The 20373-nt window shown below is 39.2% G+C and overlaps 1 protein-coding gene across 2 annotated transcripts in view; it reads left to right on the top strand.

Moving 5' to 3' along the window:
* Positions 1–20373, top strand: part of crtac1b (cartilage acidic protein 1b) — a 29609-nt gene that overhangs the window by 1416 nt on the left and 7820 nt on the right. For both annotated transcript variants that reach the window (XM_077613283.1, XM_077613282.1), the window contains exons 2-11: positions 3345–3532; positions 4582–4778; positions 5503–5639; positions 9444–9600; positions 11119–11253; positions 12132–12274; positions 15337–15473; positions 19219–19301; positions 19429–19529; positions 19712–19880. In XM_077613283.1, coding sequence (XP_077469409.1) covers positions 3351–3532; positions 4582–4778; positions 5503–5639; positions 9444–9600; positions 11119–11253; positions 12132–12274; positions 15337–15473; positions 19219–19301; positions 19429–19529; positions 19712–19880 — 1441 coding nt within the window. In that variant the 5' untranslated portion in view covers positions 3345–3350. The remainder of the gene's footprint in view (positions 1–3344; positions 3533–4581; positions 4779–5502; positions 5640–9443; positions 9601–11118; positions 11254–12131; positions 12275–15336; positions 15474–19218; positions 19302–19428; positions 19530–19711; positions 19881–20373) is intronic.

The following is a 20373-nucleotide window of genomic DNA, read 5'->3' as shown; positions in this document are numbered from 1 at the left end:
AACAGTTAAGCACGCATTATATCTTGAAAAGTAATGGAGTGTACATAACTGTCCAGGACTTCGTGCACTTAGTAAAAAGGCCTATTGTAACTTCTTTACTTTGAAAATTGGGATTTATTGTTATGGATATATGCTTAGCGTCCTTGACTGGGAAAGGTAGAGCCCTACTATTTTATCAATGCAGTCCCCTGTGGTTTCCCAGTCTCATCTGTCCGGACTTACAGTACTTTCTCTTCTGAGGGACATTGAGTAAATTATGGAGGACACTTTTTAAGGACGTTCTGGCTGCAAAATACAACCTGCATATAACTTTAAAACTGAACCTCAATAGTTTTCATTGTTCCACAGTAATATTCAGCTTTACTTGTAATGACAGCTTTGTACATGCACAGGAAGTTAAAATGGAAGAAAAATTCAACTTTTCAAGACGGACTGAAGCCGTTTCTTTTCTTTTATATCTGATAACCTTTGATGCCTCTTTATCAAGTTTGTTGTGTACACACACGATCTGGGGGTGGGGCGAGCGTGCGAATCCCGTTTCGGCGAAACGTCCGTTCGGCGAACTGTCCGTCGGCCAAACGTCCTTCGGCGAAACATCTTTCGGCGAATCGTCCGGTCACGCGCCAAAACACATCAACGGCATGCATTAAACTGCAGCAAATTTTGGAAAATGAGTCCAATTCTTCCTTATGACAAAGCTTTCTACAATTTTTGAAGTGTGTCTGATGTTGGAGCCAATAGACAGTTTCATAGACTTGACATACATTTATCATTGTTATGTTATGAAATATTATGGTGGCTAACTACATCCGTGTACACTAATGTGTAACAAAGTATAGTATATCCATGTCTCCCTCCTCAAACTCGACTGAATCAAATGATCAATTCCTCAGGAATCTCTCCAGAAGCCTCATAACAATCCTGGTTATTTGATTCGGGTTTGTTGGAGAAGGAGGATATGGAAAACAGACTGGAAAGGTGCCCTCGATGACCAAAGTTGCTGACCCCTGAACTATAGTATATGCCGGAGTACATCATGCTCCACCAATGTTGTTCTCTATTGTTTTTACTTTTGCATTCAGGTTCCTCCATTACTATTTTGAAAAGGAAAATGAAAAAGTGTAGTGCTCAACTGGGCTGACTGAATGGACTCTCAATACCTAAAGTGTACCCTTATAGTAGTGTTGTTCATGAGCATGTATTTAGCCTGTTTCTCATCCTTATTTGAGTCATGCCTCTTCTTATCTTGATGCCCCTTTATGCCGTGGAACCGACCCCCTCGTTACTCATCACCTTTCTGTCTAATGAAAGAAAACCAGTCTTATCTACACAATTTTCCACAGAAACTATACTGATAAAAGGTTAGTAATGCTGTTTTTTCTCCTGCTGGCATTATTAAATCTTAAACTGAATCGCCACAGAAACACTTATGGACATGAAATGTAGATTTAATGATTTGATGAGGCATCTAACTAGCTATCTGCAACTTATGTGTATCATCAATAGAGGCTCGGTAGTCGCTTGGACCAGATCAATTCCAAATTATGCAGTATCGTACAGTTATTCTCCACACTGCCTGTGTTTATGTGCTTGAGTCAAACCTCAAACAAAAAGCTTGTTTGCTGACAGAAAGAAAGATCAATAGAGTGTGAATGTTTTTTGGTGACACATAATTGCCTTTCCCTGAAAAATATAATCATTGACTATTTTGTACAGTAAGTACATTGGATGATGAGCCAATATATAAAATGGCAAACGGCACTTTTTAGCAGAGGACACTAACTGGATTTAGTAATTATCCGGACAAGCCTGCTAAAAGCTAAAGACTACACAATTACTGGAGAAGGATAACAACTGTTAGGCAATGCCGTCCCTTGTGATATTTCTGCGGTTGTCACTGAAGGTGCTTCCTCTCACGGCCAATGGATTTTTTAGAGAATTACTCTGAGCGCGATGTAGTTTTTAACTTAAATGGAATTGTTGGGTGAGACGTTAAAGAGGCATCGATCACGGGGATGCTGCACGCGACTATCGAGGGCGGAAGCTGCGGCAGTAAAGCAGCCATGGAGCGATGACAAAAAGGCCCCCTGCTTAAATCTGCAGACTGGCCAAATGAACTTAGTGTGTGTATTAAGTTTTGAAGAACTGTTGATGACTGTTTTATTTCAACTTTAAGGAGGTGACCTTCTGTCTTCTGTTCCTCCCCTCAGGGATGTTGGTCTCCTCTCCCGAGTTGTTTTTACCTGTCTGAACTTTAAAGCCAATTGGATGAAGTCCTCCTTGTCTGACTTTTTTTCTGGTGACCACTAATAGGAAGACTCTTAGACCTGACTGTGTCCTATCATCTTATAATAACTTCCCAATTTAGAGGTGGCTAGCATCCCTTGGGAAACAACACCTTAGGTCTGTTGTGTCAGGTCATATCAGTTTCCCCTGCGTTCTGGTTCGGCCTTGGGCTGAGACACTGCTCCCTGTATGGATTTTCTGTCCTGCAATTCCTCAGCCTGTCTTCACGTGATGGGTTGTTCACTTTCTAAGTCTGCAGAATGCAGCTGAGTGCAGTGGTATATCTTCATCTTTATGTCTGAGCGCAGCAAAAAGCCTGGCCAAAAATCTGCCGTCGCTTGTCTCACAATAATAGATTTGGAGAATTAGCAACACGAGCTGGGCTGTTGCCATTTTCAAACTCGCGATTTACTGTTATTGTGCGATCCTCATTTGCTTGAATCGGTCACAGAAATATATTCCGTCGGTCAAAATGAGCTAAGAGAGACGGCTGAATGGGAGGAATTTTGTGGCTCAGATTTAGTACCCTCCTACACCCACGCGACCCTTGTGAGTACAAACGATACAGAAGATCACTGAATAAATAAAATTGATAGCAGCTTTTGGTAACATCTTTATTAAGTCCTGTAGGAAAACTAAAATAAATAATGTATTTTCCACATTCTAAGACGCACCTTCAATGAATGCCATATCTTAAGCATGCACCTCTTTTCCACATCTTATCATTTTAGTTCAGAAATGTAAGGATGGTCCACACACTTAATCACGCTAGTTAATTCAGGTCAGTTATTCAGATTGACTACCTTTATTTGATCAAAGAGTTAGGAATTCTCTTTAATAATTGACTTAAAGCAAGTTTTTTTTACAGTGTAACAAGAAATTGCTCATTTGTTGCAGTCATGGATATTTTCTATCCACGACTTTAGCTATACGTCTTTTTGACCCATGAGTCACCCCTCCAAAATACTCTTGCATATTCCTGATAGGTGTACATGTCGAATTGATGTATAAAACTTATTAAAAGGACAACTTTATCCCAAGGCTGTTCCTCCCTGTAGGTCACAATGTTGTGGTTTGTCGTATTGCTGCCTACACTTTGCTGTAGCCAGCGTTCGGAGCCGATGTTCTCAGCTGTAACCAAGACCCTGCTTCCTCCCGACTACGACAACAACCCCACCCAACTCAACTACGGTGTCGCTGTCACTGACGTTGACGGGGACGGAGACCTGGAAGTGTTTGTTGCAGGGTAAGCGAGTCGGTGGAAATTAGTGGGGTACCTTGTGAAATGATTCCAACTTTTAATGCTTCTCTCACAGTGGCACCAACTTCGTTTAATTGTGTCCATCATACAAATTTGACCGGATGATTGAATTTGTGAGCGATAACTATCCAAGTGAGTGTTGGAGAAGCACTTCATTTTCTGAGCTAAAGGTTGAAGACAAAGGCAAAAGACTTAAAAAGGCCTAGAGTTCACTCATGTGATGATAATGGATGAGATTGGACATAGTGCCACTGATGGAGATGCTTTGGCAAGCTTGCTTCTAACCAATGAAGCGACGAGGAATTCCTCAAAGGCTGTAGATAGATGGATGCAAATGGTTGCGCCTCATAAATGTCTTTTCTGCAAAGACGTCTCATTCAGCAGCAATTCTGAGGGAGAATGCATCACATTAGAAGAAGATCATCATGGCCTTCATTTATATCACGGTATTGAGATAATGACCTTCAGTCTAAAAGTTGAGAGTACTACTCAACTGTTTTATGATACTTTTGTACGGTGTTATACCTTTTTAAAGGCAAGGAACTTGAAAAGTTTGGAGAATTAGCACACAAGGAGACTTTGAGGCAGCTGTGCTGGGATGCTGTTTAGACACTTTAGCGGAGATTGGTGATTGCAAGATGCTAGCTAAACTCACAACCAATGTTCCCTCTAATTTTTTTGTTTGTCTGGGCAGAAAGACAACCTCCCTGAGCACATTGAGTACCGGTGTGAGCAACATCATCATTGCTCGCTATGGGCACACACCAGTATCACACCTGCCATAAGCAGGTGCATGTCTACTACACATAAATGATTTAGTAATAATAAAATGTAATGTTAATATCTATGAATGGGCGGCCCGGTGGATGAGTGGTTCGCGTGTCGACCTCACAGCTTAAAAAAAAGGGATTTTATTTTGTGCGCTCCATATGATTTGCTGTGCGCAGAGAAGACGAGAGTAGTGCGCAATTGCGCACGCGCGCAGCTTAGAGGGAACATTGGATGTAACATATTCCAACGTGTCAATTTTGCAGTTACAATGGTCCCAACCTGGTGCTGAAGTACGATAAGCTACGAAAGAGACTTGTCAACATTGCGGTGGACAACCGCAACTCTCCGTTTTACGCCCTGAGAGACCGCCAAGGCAATGCCATCGGGGTAACAGCATGTGACATTGACGGAGATGGCCGAGAGGAGATTTATGTACTCAACACCAATAACGCCTTTTCTGGTAACTAAACTTTAAACAACTAAATAAGAAAACGAAACAAACAAACAAAAAGATTTTCTGATATATTTGCAGTCATGTGTTAGGAAAGATTCATGTTTGTCTTTTTGACAGTTTTTATTGTTTTCCTAAGATTACCCCAAAATATTTTGTAAGGTTTAAACCCTCTATTGGGAAACCAATTGTATTCCGGGAAAATAGTTTAGTCAGTGCTTCTTTTGAGCTACTCCAGGTCATCCAGACATAACAGTTTGATTCCAAAATATCATTTAAACCACTATCGGCAAAGAATTAGGAGCAACAGGACACAGAAATGTGAAAACTGAAAAGAGCAATTAATGAAACTGATTTCAGATTTTCAAATTTTCTGACAAGACTTAACTGGAGATAGGTTTTGTGGTATGTTAGTCTGCAAAACAGTTTAGAGTTCAAGCCACTTTGTAACAAACCAAATTTTAAATTAAGTATGAAACTTAACTTTTAAACAACATTGGTTCAATAGTAACAGGATTATGGTTAACCCATTTCTGAGGTTCTGGATTTAAATCTTGTTTGTTCTGCACATGGTTGTGTGTTTTTCCAGCTACACGATGAAGATTGCTTTACTTTTGCATGTATTTTATTTAGATTTTCTATTTCAAGTGTAAACAACTAGTTTTAATATCCATTTATTTATGGAAAAGTGCCGAAAATAATACATGAATACTATTCCTGTTTCTGCAACAAGGTCGCGCAACATATACTGACAAACTCTTCAAGTTCCGGAACGGACGATTTGAGGATCTGCTGAATGACGACATTAATGAACACAGAGATGTGGCCAATCGTATGGCCGGGCGCTCAGTGGCCTGCGTGGACAGAAAGGTATAAACACTAAGCACACATACTTGTATATACAGTATACACACGTACACACACGAACAAACACGTGTCGCCTGTATACATGCATGGTTGCTTCTGTTTGTTTACCAGCAATAATTCATGCCGTGCCTGCGCCGCCCTCCTCAGTTTGTGCTATGACACTTCATTTGGGGGGAATGCTTGGCCATTTTCTTTCCTCTGTCCATCGCCAAGCTGTGTAATTACATAGGCCGGGGCTCGTTTGTTTTATAGAACCTCGTATGAGGGGATGAGTGATGACTGCTCTTTGCCCAGTATCATTTTCTTTATTTTTCCATTTCGACCCCTTTTTCATTTCTTTTCCGCCTCTTTTACTTTTCTCAGACCGACTCTTTCTTTGTCTCTTATCGCACGATGACTTCCAATCTACGGATAAAGAAGCTAATAGTGAGGACAGGACAGTTGGCCCTGCACTAGTTATTTTTTTCTTCCAACCCGCAGTCTCATCTCGCTGAGCTCTGATGGGTTGTGCGTCTGCCACCTCGATTGGAATGATATCTACGTGTAATGGCCTAATACTTTAAGAGCCAGCCAAAAAGACGGTTTATGGGTGTGTTCTTCCGTGGCGGTTCCAGGAGGATGATGGGGAACATGCTTCCGTTAAATTACATTCAAATGGGCAACAAAAGATGTGGCAATGTTGAGTAGTGCATGAATATGGCAGAAATGTGATGTTTGTCCATAAGGAAACTGTTACGTACCAATGTACATTGAGAGATTTATTCAGACATTGCTTACCAACTAGCATGTCTGAAAATTTCCTGGTGATCAATCCATCAGACCACTCAAGCAGATAATCACCTTAAAATTGATACATTGGGGACATAAATGGCAATTTTGATTTTACATGGGAAGCAGTTCAAAGTTCAAATAGTAAATTTTAAAATCAAATATATCATATTTTTTTGCATTATAAGGCGCATCTTCAATGAATGAATTGGTTTCATAAATAAGGCACACTGCATTATAAGGCACAGTAGTATTAGTATTAGTAATACCAGGACTTTTACTAGTGATTGGATTTTGTGTTATAATCCACTAGATGTAGGTGTGCTAAAGGGAATTTTAACTAATATTGTTGCATATATGTATAGGGCGCATCAAATTATAAGGCACACTGCTGGTTTTTGAGAAAGTCTGAAAGTGAACTAATTAATAGTGCCTTGAGTAAGTGTCTTGCTCCAAGAGGTTACCTCTAGAATCCAATGCCAACATTGTTGCCATCCAATTATCAAGCTTAAGAGGTTTGGAAGCAATTTGAGAAAATCGCAGCTGTCTCTATTTTTTTTATCCACTTCTATTTTGAGGTATGAATGAGTTGAATTTATCACAATAATAAGATGAATTCATTCTGTTCTCTTAATTATGTGGTAATGCAATCTCGTCATTAGAAGCTGGTCCCTACGCTGCTCAAATGTGTTTGAGAGTTAATGAAACATTTGGCGTGCCACCATTGTTGCCAGATACTGGTGTTTATCCGCATATAAAGTTAGCCTTCTTGACAGTGTGTTCAGGAAGGTTTTCACCTTATGTTCTCACAAACCCTAGTATTAATTAATCAATCACGTCATTCATTCATATCTTGTACTGCTTAGCCTCATGAGCTGGCGGTGCAGTCGACCCCACCTAAGTATTGGAAGAAGGTGGCAAACCTGGTACTCTTAAATGATAATGAACTGCCTTCAAAATCCGTTCTCATGAACCCGAATAACCCAGTTCGCAAACATTTTAAATACGCCCTTTTTAGTTTCCGTTCATGAAGCTTTAGTTCATTGAAGTAGTTGAGATACACCGCTGATTTGGGAAGTGAATTCCATTCAAGTTAGAAGCTTTGTCATAAAACAATCATAAAACATGCTATTAAAACAAATTATGGCAAGATGGTTGCATCTCTCTATTTAATAATTTCAAGGGAGTCTGATTCGGGAGCCCTGCGGGCACAAAACCTGGCACCCAACATATGCTTTACAAAGCTGCATGTCACACTCATCACACTGGCAATTGTACTGACAGAAACTAGCCTTGGGCAAAGACTTATTGAAAAATCATTGACTTTTAGGTTTGTTAAGTAACTGCCAGTGGCCTTCAGGTCTTTCATTGCAGTTCAGTCTCATTTTTCACGCTGCAAGGCTGCGTGTGTGTCTGTGTGTGAGTGGGAGTACATCTTTGTGCATGATAAAGTGTAGCTGAGGCCGCCCACCTCAGCGGGTGACAATGTGACACTTGATGACATTTAGAAATAAAAAGAATTGCTACATCATTCGTGTCCTGCGCAAATACAGTATGGGTTTGACACAAATGGCAAAACTGTGAGTGTGTTTTCTTATATGCATGCATTCTCATTGACTGAAATATGTTTTAGCCTGGTGGGGAAACTCATTGGAATCAAGCGTGTGGTCTATTAGTGTGGTTCCGTTTGTGTCTGCAGGGGCTCTGACTGATAATGGAGTGTGAAATTAATCTCCAACGGGAGGCTGGGGAGGGGAGTAAAAGCAAGCAAACTTGTAAAAGGGTTTGATTAAAAATGTGTGTTTTTCTTCTTCTGGTTTAGGCGTGTAAAAGGACAGAATCAAAATGTGTTCTTTCACACATTCTAGCATAATCAAATATTATATTAGCTTTTATTATGCTCTATTCACCAAGACAAGACATTGCTCAATGTAATTGGAAAACAAGTGTAGCATAGTGCAGACAGAGCTCCCTGATTAGACAAAACGGACTGCAGTTGATGCTGGTATAAATCACCAAACTATGATACGTTATCGATTCTTTGGATAACAACATGATACAAATTCTCTCACGAGTCAAGTTGGTTAAAAAATGATTCAGGCCCTCAGTCTATTTTATACATTATTACAATATGTAGATATTCAGGTACATTTCACTCGAAACAATAAAAAAAAACTAAGCAATTTTGATTTTTGGGGGGGACAGTTTTGTTGCAAAACCCATTCTTTTGAACAAAACAACATATTTAACAAAGGAAATATTGATGGCGGTTTTGTTTATTGATCATTTTTTATTTAATTGTGCCGAATGAATGGATGTACCAATTCAGATCGATAAATTGTTAAACCTCTCGTTGAGACTCATTTTTACATTTTTGGTTTTTTTTTTTTAGCCCATCTATGGAAGAAAGTCTAAACTACAACTAAGTCTATGTCTCATTCATTTAAGAAAACTTAAAGGTTTTGGTTCAATACTATTTTAGTGACATTAGAGAGGTGGAATGTTTCCTTTTCTTTCATTTAGCAATCGAGTTGGTATTTATAAAATATTAAAAGTTTGACATTGAATTTTCAAGTTCTTTTAATAGTCTCGATTATTGTGCACATTCACCTTACAATGAACATTTTGTTTGAACTGTTTCCTTGAAGAAAATTAATGAAAATTGTTAAGGTCGAGCTCAAACAGGAAATTGATTTTACTCTGAGTTGAAGAAATTGATGTTTTTCAGCAGGATGTTACCACAAAATTGCTTTGTCTTTGTCATTGGTCGGATGCTTTGCAAGAAGCATGTACGGAGACGCAATAAATTCTCAACCCCAAACCTTCCTAGACACATGGTCTGGACTGCAAAATTGGTCCTTGGTCTGTTTTTTTTTTGCTTTCTTGTTTGTCAGAGTAAAATGCATGTGGCCATAATAAGCAAGCAATTGTTATTCAATAGCACACCAGTTAGTGTTAATATATTGCAGACTCAGTTTTGCTACCATTTCTTGATGTCCACTCATGAGTTGTAGATGCTTGAACATTGTCATTTTCCAGGGCACAGGGCGTTACGCCATCTACATAGCAAACTATGCCAGTGGCACCGTGGGGCCACATGCGCTTATAGAGATGGACGAAGCATTGAGTGACCTTTCGCAAGGCGTCATCGCCCTCTCAAACGTGGCTGAGCAGGCGGGAGTCAACAAATTTACTGGTGGGTAAACGTGTGTGTGTGTGTGTGTGTGTGTGTGTGTGTGTGTGTGTGTGTGTGTGACCAAAGCAGTTAACATGTGATTTAGACAGACCTGTGAATGTTGTACCCATACAGTAAAAGATTAGACCTGAAAAAGGTGAGCAAGTTGAACTTATGCCAAGTAGGAGACAAGGGAGAAAAGAAACTTGAACTTGTTATTGATTGTTATGCGGTGCATGTTTATTAATTTTTTTTATGAACTATTTACTCCAGTCATTGTCATGACAGGCAATCGACATCTGTCATTACACTTTGCATCTTAGCAGTTTCCTCCACTGTGTAGTTCATATCTGCGTCTTTAGCCAGTCCAATTACAAACAGTCAGTCATATAAACAATGTCAGCTAGGATGCCAGGAAACCGTAATTGTACAGTAAATTTCATTCATTGATTCATTTTCCGAACTGCTCATCGATACAAGGGTTGCGGGGGTGCTGGAGCCTAGCCCAGTTTACTATGGGCACCAGGAATTGCTTTCCAGCCAATCACAGGGCATAAGGAGACAAATGACAACCTTACGCACACACACTCACAAGGAAACCGGAGAAAACCCACGCAAGCGTGGGGAGCACATCCAAACTCCACACAGTGAGGACTTAGGATCGAACCCTCAATCCCAGAACTGTGAGGCCGACATGCTAACCATTTGGTCGCTGGGCCCCCATCTGAAAAAAACATGAAGTGCTCTTCATTATTTTTTTTCATTGACGAGTTGAAATGGAACTCATTATGTTGATTATATCAAATCAATCAATCAAATACCCTTGAATTAAACTCAATTGATATTGTATCATAGAATGTATGTCATTTAAAAAATATATATATATATATATATATATATATATATATATATATATATATATATATAATTTTGTTAGTTATTTGCTTTTTAAATAAAAGTGTGTAACCTTGAACTAATTTATTTACATCGAAACCTCTAGCTCACTCCACCGTCTTTTGAACAAACAGTTTGTAACTTCCTGGACAAACATGATTGATACTTACTTTGTTGCACAGACAGCATAATAAATGACAACGTGTCCCATTTTGGTCGTGATTTCTGTCTTTGATAAGCAGCACCCTCGAGAGTTAAACTGTACTACGTTGTCGGCCGTCATTGAAAAGTCCTTAAAATTCATTCCAGTAAGTTTTTAGGGACGGTGTGTTGACAAATCAATCATCATCACATTCATTTTTACAAGCTGGCTGTCATCAGAGACGTGTTTCAGGGGCTGTGCCAAAACAGTTGTGAATGATATACAGTACACAAGATGGCTTTTTCATCACCCAGTTTTCAAGAGGGGGACAGTCAGCGAAGTTGTGTATCAAAGTGGCATGGTAGTCACCTCACTAATGTCACATAGAAATACGGCTCTGCTCTTGAATGAGTCTTGAAGCAGCAAACGACGGTCAGCATGTTTGGGTTCATCAGAGCTGCTGTTTATTTTGTTTTCATCTCTTATAATTACTATCTGCGCAGGAGGCCGGGGTGTGGTCGTGGGGCCCATTGTGAGCCAGAGCTACTCTGATGTCTTTTGTGATAACGAGTACGGACCCAACTTCCTGTTCCGGAACAACGGGGATGGAACTTTTACTGACGTGGCGCAGCAGGCAGGTAAGAAGGAAGTTACGGTTTAAAGATCAGGATAGACTAGGAATAATAACTTGTCTGTATGTTTTTTTTTTCACCAAATAAATAAATGAAGGTGTCAAAATCCCTTCAACATATTGTTCTTTGAAATATCCAGAATTCTATTAATATGCAAATAATCTTAAATTAACTGATGGCTGTGAGATGTTCCCACAAACATTGAGAAGGATTTTTTTGTGCACCAATGGCTTTATATTCCTGTGAGATCCTTGTGTGAGTTCTTTGTCCTTCTCCAATAATCCATACATTTGTAATTGCATCACTTCACAGACGTTATGGCTCACACAATTTGTTAAATCATTAAATAATTGAATGTTGAGCAATTTTGATCTCTTGCCAATTAAAAAAAACAACATTAACATGGGTCTTTCAGATTAATTAAAGTGTGGAAGGTTACACATGGTATTGTACAGACTTCATTCACTAGACACAACAATATACACTTTAATGTTCTGGGAAGAATGAATTTCTCCCTCTGCTCTTGTCATCGTAATACTGAATTATGATCTTAATAATATTCCAAAATGTTAACTCAATTAAGGGTCTCCCTACTAAATTCACCATGACGTGAATGAGCTTTCCGAGCTGGTTCCTAACACTTGACTTTGTTTTGAAATGTTGCTGGTGTATATATATCTTTTTTTATATGATAGTATAATTTAATCCTACAATTTCTCAGGAAAGGGCCTGCGGTACTCTTCACAATGTGATATACCAATTCATCCGTATGCTCTAACAGCATTGTACTGTATCAGATGCTTTACGTGCATTTCCATCTTTGGTATATTTAGATATACTGAATGAATATATGTCATTGGGTTCATATCTCTATTTCTTGTTAGGTGTGGAGGACCCCATGCAGCACGGCAGAGGCGTAGCCCTTGCCGACTTCAACCGTGATGGAAAGACGGACATCGTTTATGGCAACTGGAATGGACCTCATCGTCTTTACATGCAACTTAACAACCGTAAGCAGAGGTTCAAGGTGAGTCCACATTTCCTGCCTGCGTATGCATCTGAATTTCATGCACATAGCTCACAAAGGAAAGAGGAAGAAAGTAAAAACTGAAAAGCCTTAAAGGTTAAACGATCCCAAGAATATAACTGAAATTTTGGGGAGAAATATTCTGCAAAACAGCCGCACAATCTAATGATATTTCCTTGTTTTTGTTACCGCCAATAAAAGAAAAAAAAAATCTAAACTCAGCTAAACTAGCTACTGGGATTAAATGTTTAAAAATAACCATACACCAGCTATCTTTAGGCAGTAGGCAAAACCTGAATTGGTTGCCAGCCAATCAGAGGGTTCAGCAAAACAATTTAGTATACCATATATTGTCATTTGAATTGATGGATATTGTTCTTTGACCACTGACAGTACATAACATTTTCTTTACTTTTGGACATGTCCAACTGATCAGCAGCAACGGTAGTTGTTAACTACTATGTTAGGGGAAAAGAATTACTGAAGGGAGTTTTGGATTGGATTGGATAACTTTATTCATCCCGTATTTGGGAAATTTCATTGTGACAGTAGCAAGAAGGGGGAAATGCAGAAAAAAATAAAAATAATAATAATACAAAAAAAAAATACAAAAAAAATACAAAAAAAAATAATAATACAAATAATAATAATAATAAAAAATTAAAATAAAAAAATATACAAAAATAAAAACACATAGTTACAAGTTAGACAGTACAGTCGCAAAGGCCGCAGAACAACAAGGCAAAAGCACAAAGTACAAAGCAAAGCAAAGTAAATGGGATCATTAAGAATCACCAAATCAAATCATTAAGACAGAAAAGCAACAAAAACACAAAACGAACAAGAGTGGACGGAGCTACCGCCACCGGCTAAGAACATGTTGAGGTTTGTGCAATTACATCACACTGTCAAACATTTCTTTTGGTTTTAAGGTGACTGAGTGCACTCATTGTAACAATTAATGAATGCAAGGTGCTAATGTGAGCTTTTGTTCTTTTGCCATAATTAATATTAATTGGACGGAGGTTGTGACTAGTTGAGCAAAATTCATCTTCTGAGCCTCTTGATCCTCACAAAGGCACGGGGGTGCTAGCGCCTATCCCACCTAACAATGGGCAGGAGGTGGGGTATCCCTTGAACCAATTCCCAGCCAATTGCATGGAGTAAATCGTAGTACCTGGAGAAAACCCACACAGCAAAAATTCAGAAACAATGAAATATTATCTGCTTGAAAGATGATCAGCTGTGTCCATAAGCATAAGATGTTGTTTATTGGGATGAGCATAGTGTTTGAACTGGCAGAGGCATCTGACATCATTTACTCAGGAGATAAATGTCAATGTAGACATCTTTATGGAGGTCAAAGAAGGGGTTAACCCTTATCCTGGAGATCATCCGTTCTGGATGACACAAACATTAATACATATTCTCATGAGTGGACACGCAAAACAAATTGGATCAACTGCTCAATGTTTTTCCTTTTTCTTGTTTCTCTGAGAAATCTTGTTCAATCAGGAGCCCACAACAGAACCCCTGACACTCCCTCATGCTATGCTGACCTTTGGCTTGCGTAATGAAGCCGATGTAGCACTCTAGTAAACCGCTAATTAAATTGGGCTGAAACAGCAGCTTGCCGCCGCAGTGGAAAGTGCAGATTAGCCTGTTTGTGCTTTAATTAAAATGTATTACTGCGCTTTCCTTAGCAATTGTTTGAACACGCCAACACACAGGCATATGCACACCATTAAAAGAAAAAGATATCCAAGAGTAGCTGTCTTAGGTTATGGGCTTTATTACAGAAATTGAAGTTGAAATCCACTGAGGTTGTACAACTCAAAAATCAACAGTTTCAACTGTTTGGGGGAAAATTATGGAAAGTTTAAAATTGCATGCATTATGAGCGCAATGTGAAATGGAAAATCTCTAATTCTGTTCATTGAAAAAAGAGATTTGTGAGTTGAATGTAGTATTTCCCTTTGCTTAAAAAATATAAATAATAGACATTTTTAAGAGCTTTGATTAGTCTTTTTTGGTTTAGTTAGTTTGTGTTTGTTTTTTACAAGAGTATTTTGGGCCACACAAAGAAAGCAAAAGAAAAAGTCTGCGATAATAAAGTCATTATATTACAAGAATAAACCCATAATATAATGAGAATAATCTTGTAATATTACAAGGAGGAAGGAAACCCATTTTAAAAGTCTTAACATTGTGCTGGTACTGCAAATATTTGGCCATTTATAATGAGACCTCAGAGTTTTGTTATTCTGCTTTCCTGATGGCTGAGTGATTCTGATGATGATGCCAAAGGCACTTTATAGCGATATTGAACTTTACCTTACCTTAAAAAGAAAAATACACAATAATAATAAATAAATAAACTAGTACCAATATTTTCCTTTACTTTAAAAAAATGTTTAAGAAAGTAACAAATTCAAACACTTACTTCTCATTGGACAGTGACCATATCATAGCTAAAATTCCTAAATTTCCTGCTGCAGATTTTCAATAGTAAAGTAGGTCATTGTCATCTATCATTCATCTATCAGAATGCCCAAAGCCCCCCTCTTCACGGCCTCCCTCGGCCATTGGCTCTCCTTCACCTTAAAAAGCAAGAAGGTCAACCCCCCGGCAGCTTTATGAGCCTTATAATTAAAACACGGTGTAAATAGTGGAGGTGGTGAAGGGCTGCTCTATAATTCTTCCCCGACTTATCACTGCATCAATGAAGCAGCTAAACATCTGTTACTTTCATATCCCAAACCACTGATTAATATTTGCTGGATTATTTTTTAAGGAAACATACTGTTTACTTTGGTGAATACAACCTGTCCAACTAAAATAATCTTTACAGTGATGGGGTGAGCGTTTGACAGTTTAGTGTTTGAGTCAAGGACTATACCAGCTAAGTATAATATTAAAGTGATCTGCTGCGAAAAATAACCTTGTGAGTTCAAGGTTGAAAATGAGCCAAGTACACACACACTGTAAAAAATAATTGATTTTGTAGCATCATCGCATGTGATTTGCTTTAAACCTAAAATTTCCTGTTCTTTCATTTGTAGGACATATCCTCACAAAAGTTTTCCATGCCATCACCGGTCCGCACGGTTATTGCAGCAGATTTTGACAATGACAACGAGTTGGAAGTCTTTTTCAACAACATTGCTTACAGGGGACCCTCGGCCAACAGACTTTTTCGGTAAGTTCTGGTGGTACCGCAGCAAACCCTAACACATAAAAATAAAGTTTAGCCATGGACAATGTCATTATTGAGGTAACAGTGTTTTCTTTCCAGTGGTGACAAAATTATTCAAACTTGACTTATATTTAAAACGTCCCTAGTAAAAGAAGAGAAGCGAATACGATAATTTTGCTTAACAAATAAAACACAAATAAGTAAAATATAAATACATAAAGACTATAAAATGTGCCTATTTAAGTGCAGAAGTAAAAAGCATTTTTTGGACATCCAATCCTTACTGACTTTGAGAACAGGCTGATTATTCATTGTTATCTCCCAAATTAAACATTCAGGATTCAATTGTAGACCGTGGTGACTATTTCAATGTATCTTTGAGCAAGATACTCAACTCCAAATTGCTTTTAATGCTGTGTCATCGGTAGGTGAATGAAGTACGACTGTTTAAGCACTTTGAATACCTTTTAGATAAAGAAGCCCAAGTGGACTAATCAATCCATTGTTATGCTTGGCTTTATGCTTGGCTACATGGTAAATACATTTTCCCAGTTTGATCAGTTCACACATGCTATCATACGCACACAGCCGTTTGATGGAGTAGGCGGCTTAGGTAACTCGCAATCTTGCGTGAGGGATTTTCACCACTAGAATGCTTTCAACACGCTGGTAGATTTATGAATGCATTAGTTTAGACCAGGGGTGGCCAAATCCGGTCCTCGAGAGCCCCTATCCAGTCTGTTTTCTATAGCTGAATCAAATGATCAACTCATCAGCAAGCTGTCCAGAAGCTTCATACCGATCCCGAAAAGATACTAGATAGGGGCTCTCAAGGACGGGACTTGGCCACCCCTGCGCCTAACCAAAACTCTAACCCTAACTCTAACCCTAACTCTAAACCTAACCCTAAACCTAACCCTAAACCTAACCCTAAACCTCACCCTAAACCTAACCCTAAACCTAACCCTAAACCTAACCCTAAACCTCACCCTAAACCTAACCCTAAACTTATCCCTAAACCTAACCCTAACAATTAGGGTTAGAGTTAGGCGCAAGGTGGCCAAGTCCGGTCTTCGGGAGCCCCTATCTAGTCTCTTTTCCATAGCTCCCTCCTCTACCACACCTGAATTAAATGATCAACTCATCAGCAAGCTGTCCAGAAGCTTCATACTGATCCCGATTATTTGATTCAGGTGTGTTGTTGGAGGGAAATATGGAAAACAGACTGGATAGGGGCTCTCGAGGACCGGACTTGGCCACCCCGGGAACCATATCAAGATGGCGAGAATAAAGTCTTAACGTTGAAACTTTTTTGAGTATGTGGTTTGATTTACTGTGTCGCTGACATTTATATATATATTTAAAAAAATCCAAGCCATTTAAAAATTGCTTGAAAATTTAGCAATTTATAGCTTTTTTGAAATGCGTTCTTCATTGACTAAATATTCGGCCTATTTTCAAATGATGGTTTATTGGTGGATCTGAGGGCGGCCCGGTTTAGCGCGTCTCCCTCACAGCTCTGGGGTCCTGGATTCAAATCCAGGTCACGTCCACCTGTGTGGAATTTGCATGTTCTCCCCGGGCCTTACTCCGGTTTCCTTTTACGTTCCAAAAACATGCATGGTAGGCTGATTGGACACTATAAATTGCCCCTAGGGATGGGTGTGAGTATGCATGGCTGTCCTTCTCCTTGTGCCCTGCGATCGACTGGCCACTGATTCAGGGTGTACCCCGGCTCTGGCCCGGAGACAGCTGGGATTGGTTCCAGCACCCACCGCGACCCTAACGAGGATAAAGCGGTTCAGCAAATGAGATGAGATAAAATGGTGGATCTTACTGCGATTGACTGTCAACCACTTAAGGGTGTCCTCCACCTGATGCCCATAGTTAGCTGGGATAGGCTCCAGCACCCGTACAACACGTGTGAGGATACGCAGTTTGAAAAATGAATGAATGAATGAATGGTGGATCTGAATTTTGAGCCAAATTTCCCATGGGTGAGGCCTGTTGAGCTTAAAGATTAGCACTACGCCATTGCGTTGCTGATTATGAAATTATTGATGTATTAATGGGCATTTTTTTAAGAATATAAACCTCGGAGACTCCACTCATGCCTGCTGTAAAGCACCTCTACTTGTGTCTTATGTAATGAAATCTGACACCTGTCATGGCTTCACTTTGGCTGGTTGGCGATGGAAAACCAATTGGTGTTGCTATCTTATTTGTTGCATGGAAGACAAGAGATTGTACAGCTACAATATACAGAATGCAGTAAACAAGGTCTGTCTATAGCAACAGACTGTCAGGTTTAGACTAAAGAACCAGAGGAGATACCTTGTGATTGTGAAAAATATGCAAACATTCAACAAGACATGCAAGGTAACTTTTGGCAATGGTCGAGTTGCTGGTAGTCTAAAGAAAAAAATGTTTAAAAAAAATATAATTATGCATTGCAATAATTAAACACATTATACTTTTTGCAATGAATGAAACTGCATATTTCTATTACATGCTGTTATTATCTTTATAAAGGGTATTCTGTTGCTGCTACCTCCGCAGGTGTACCTAATATTGTGGCCATTTACTCAGTTTAATATTTTCAACTTGAAGCTGGCAATAATTTGCAGCCAAAGATCCGTATCTAGCATCCCACCTCCTGCACACATGAGTGACTCTTTCATTAGAGACAGTTTTATGTTGGGCTTCCTCGCTAGATAATATTAATGAACTCAGTACACTAAATACAATCTTAAGATTCATATCAAGTTGTTAAGAGCCCACTATCTAGCGTGAGCCAAAGTAGTTTAATGAAACATCTGATGAATGTTGCCATTAGCCAGATGAATCCAAATATGTGGAATATCAATAAACAGTTCAAGCCCCAGCGGTTTTCTGGATCAAAACACACCTGCTCGCCCCGGTTCACTGACGGATGTGGATGCTATGATGGTCCGAGGGAGGTCACTGCTCCAAAGCACTTAGCTCTGTTGTCGTTTGTTATGAAGATGAAGCAACTCGTTTAACTCTGCTCTCAGGCCATTAAAGTGCAAGCTTACTGTTGTGCTTGGACTAATTAATCTACGATATGACCATCAATATTTTGCCAAGCCTTTTAGTTTAGTTTTAATTATATTTAAAGCAATCTGTAGGGAAATGCTGTGGTGCAAAGCGGGAACATCACTGCTTTTTAATTGATATGTACTATGCACATCCATACATACAATATTTGTTTTTAACAAATAACATCTGTTTATTGCTGTTTGTATTGATTTTTGTTGGTTTATGTGGATTACAGATATTCTTGTGTGATTTCCATGGAATGTTCAGGGATGAGGATTTTTTATTTGTTATGTGTTTGTTGCGATTAAATATTACACCAAAAATAAATTACAACATTTTTCTAGTATTTCTATAAGTATTTAACTTATAGTGCTAATCTTATTTAATTAGAATCTTAAAATATAGGTCTTGAATCGTATTCGACATTTTGATTGAACATCATTTCAACTATGGTTAAAAATTATAAGGGAAATGAAGAAGCTATGACTAATGCAAACAAATTTATAGCGTTAATGGATTTTTGTCATGCTGATTTTGTGCAGTTCTACACCACTGTAAGGGTCCATCTGTAATAAATGGCTGGCATGACAACACAAAATTGAAAAACATGCCTTTGTACAGGCTTCATTAAAAAAAGGGTGGCACAATAGTCTCTAACAGTATGCATGCTCACTTCTCTAACTGGCAGGGTGAGCAGGCGAGAGCATGGAGACCCTCAGATTGAGGAGCTGAATGTTGGTGAGGCTTCTGAGCCTGAAGGACGAGGAACTGGTGAGTGTTGAACAAATAGTGTCCAGCACCACTTCTTTAGAATGCCACCAGAGAGCACTAAAATTCCACAAATGATGACATTCTACTACACAGCTCTGTGAATTGTTCATTAATGATGTATTTTTAGGGGCTGTTGCCACTGATTTGGATGGAGATGGTCGTCTGGAACTGCTGGTGTCTCATGGTGAAAGTGCAGCACAACCACTTTCTATTTACAAAGTTAACCTTGTGAGTATAAGACAACCCATTAAAAGGATTATAACCCGTATTTGTTAAATAGATTATAACGTAAACTGCCTCGTGGTGTAGTGGTTCACACTTAATAAAAAGCAAATGAAGATCCATCATCTTACTGTACTTGCCCATAGCCCTATACACCTAATCCTTCCATATTGTTCTGTGTCCAAAAGGGAACCTCAAACTCATGGCTGCGTGTGATTCCCCGGACCAAGTTTGGTGCCTTTGCTAGAGGAGCTAAAGTGGTCCTGTACACAAAGAGAAGTGGACCGCACACACGCATCATCGATGGAGGGTCGGGGTACCTCTGTGAGATGGAGCCTGTGGCACATTTCGGTCTCGGTAAAAAGAAATATCACGATTTTTTTGACAAGCTAAGTAGGAATAGTGATATATATATATATATATATATATATATATATATATATATATATATATATATATATATATATTTAGAATGGCATAGTACCTTTATTTTCACTTCTTCATCCACCCGAAACATAATTTATCCTCAGGCGTCGCGGTGGGTGAGTGGTTAGCGAGGTGGCCTTACAGTGGGGGACCTGGGTTCAAATCCAGGTTGGTCCAACTGTGTGGAGTTTGCCTGTTCTCCCCGTCCCGGTTTCCTACCACATTCCAAAGACATGCATGGTAGGCTGATTGGACACTCTAAATTGCTCCTAGGCATGAGTGTGAGCGTGAATGGTTGTTTGTCTCCTTGTTCACTGCGATTGGGTGGTCACCAATTCAGGGTGTTCCCCACCTCTGGCCTGAAGTCAGCTGGAATAGGCTCCAGCACCCCCTGTGTCTCTAGTGAGGATAAAGCCATTCAGAA

Source organism: Stigmatopora argus, chromosome 11 (genome assembly GCF_051989625.1).
Source record: "Stigmatopora argus isolate UIUO_Sarg chromosome 11, RoL_Sarg_1.0, whole genome shotgun sequence".
NCBI lineage: Eukaryota > Metazoa > Chordata > Actinopteri > Syngnathiformes > Syngnathidae > Stigmatopora > Stigmatopora argus.
Note: the sequence above shows the minus strand (reverse complement) of the source record. Positions and strands in the feature narration are given on the sequence as shown.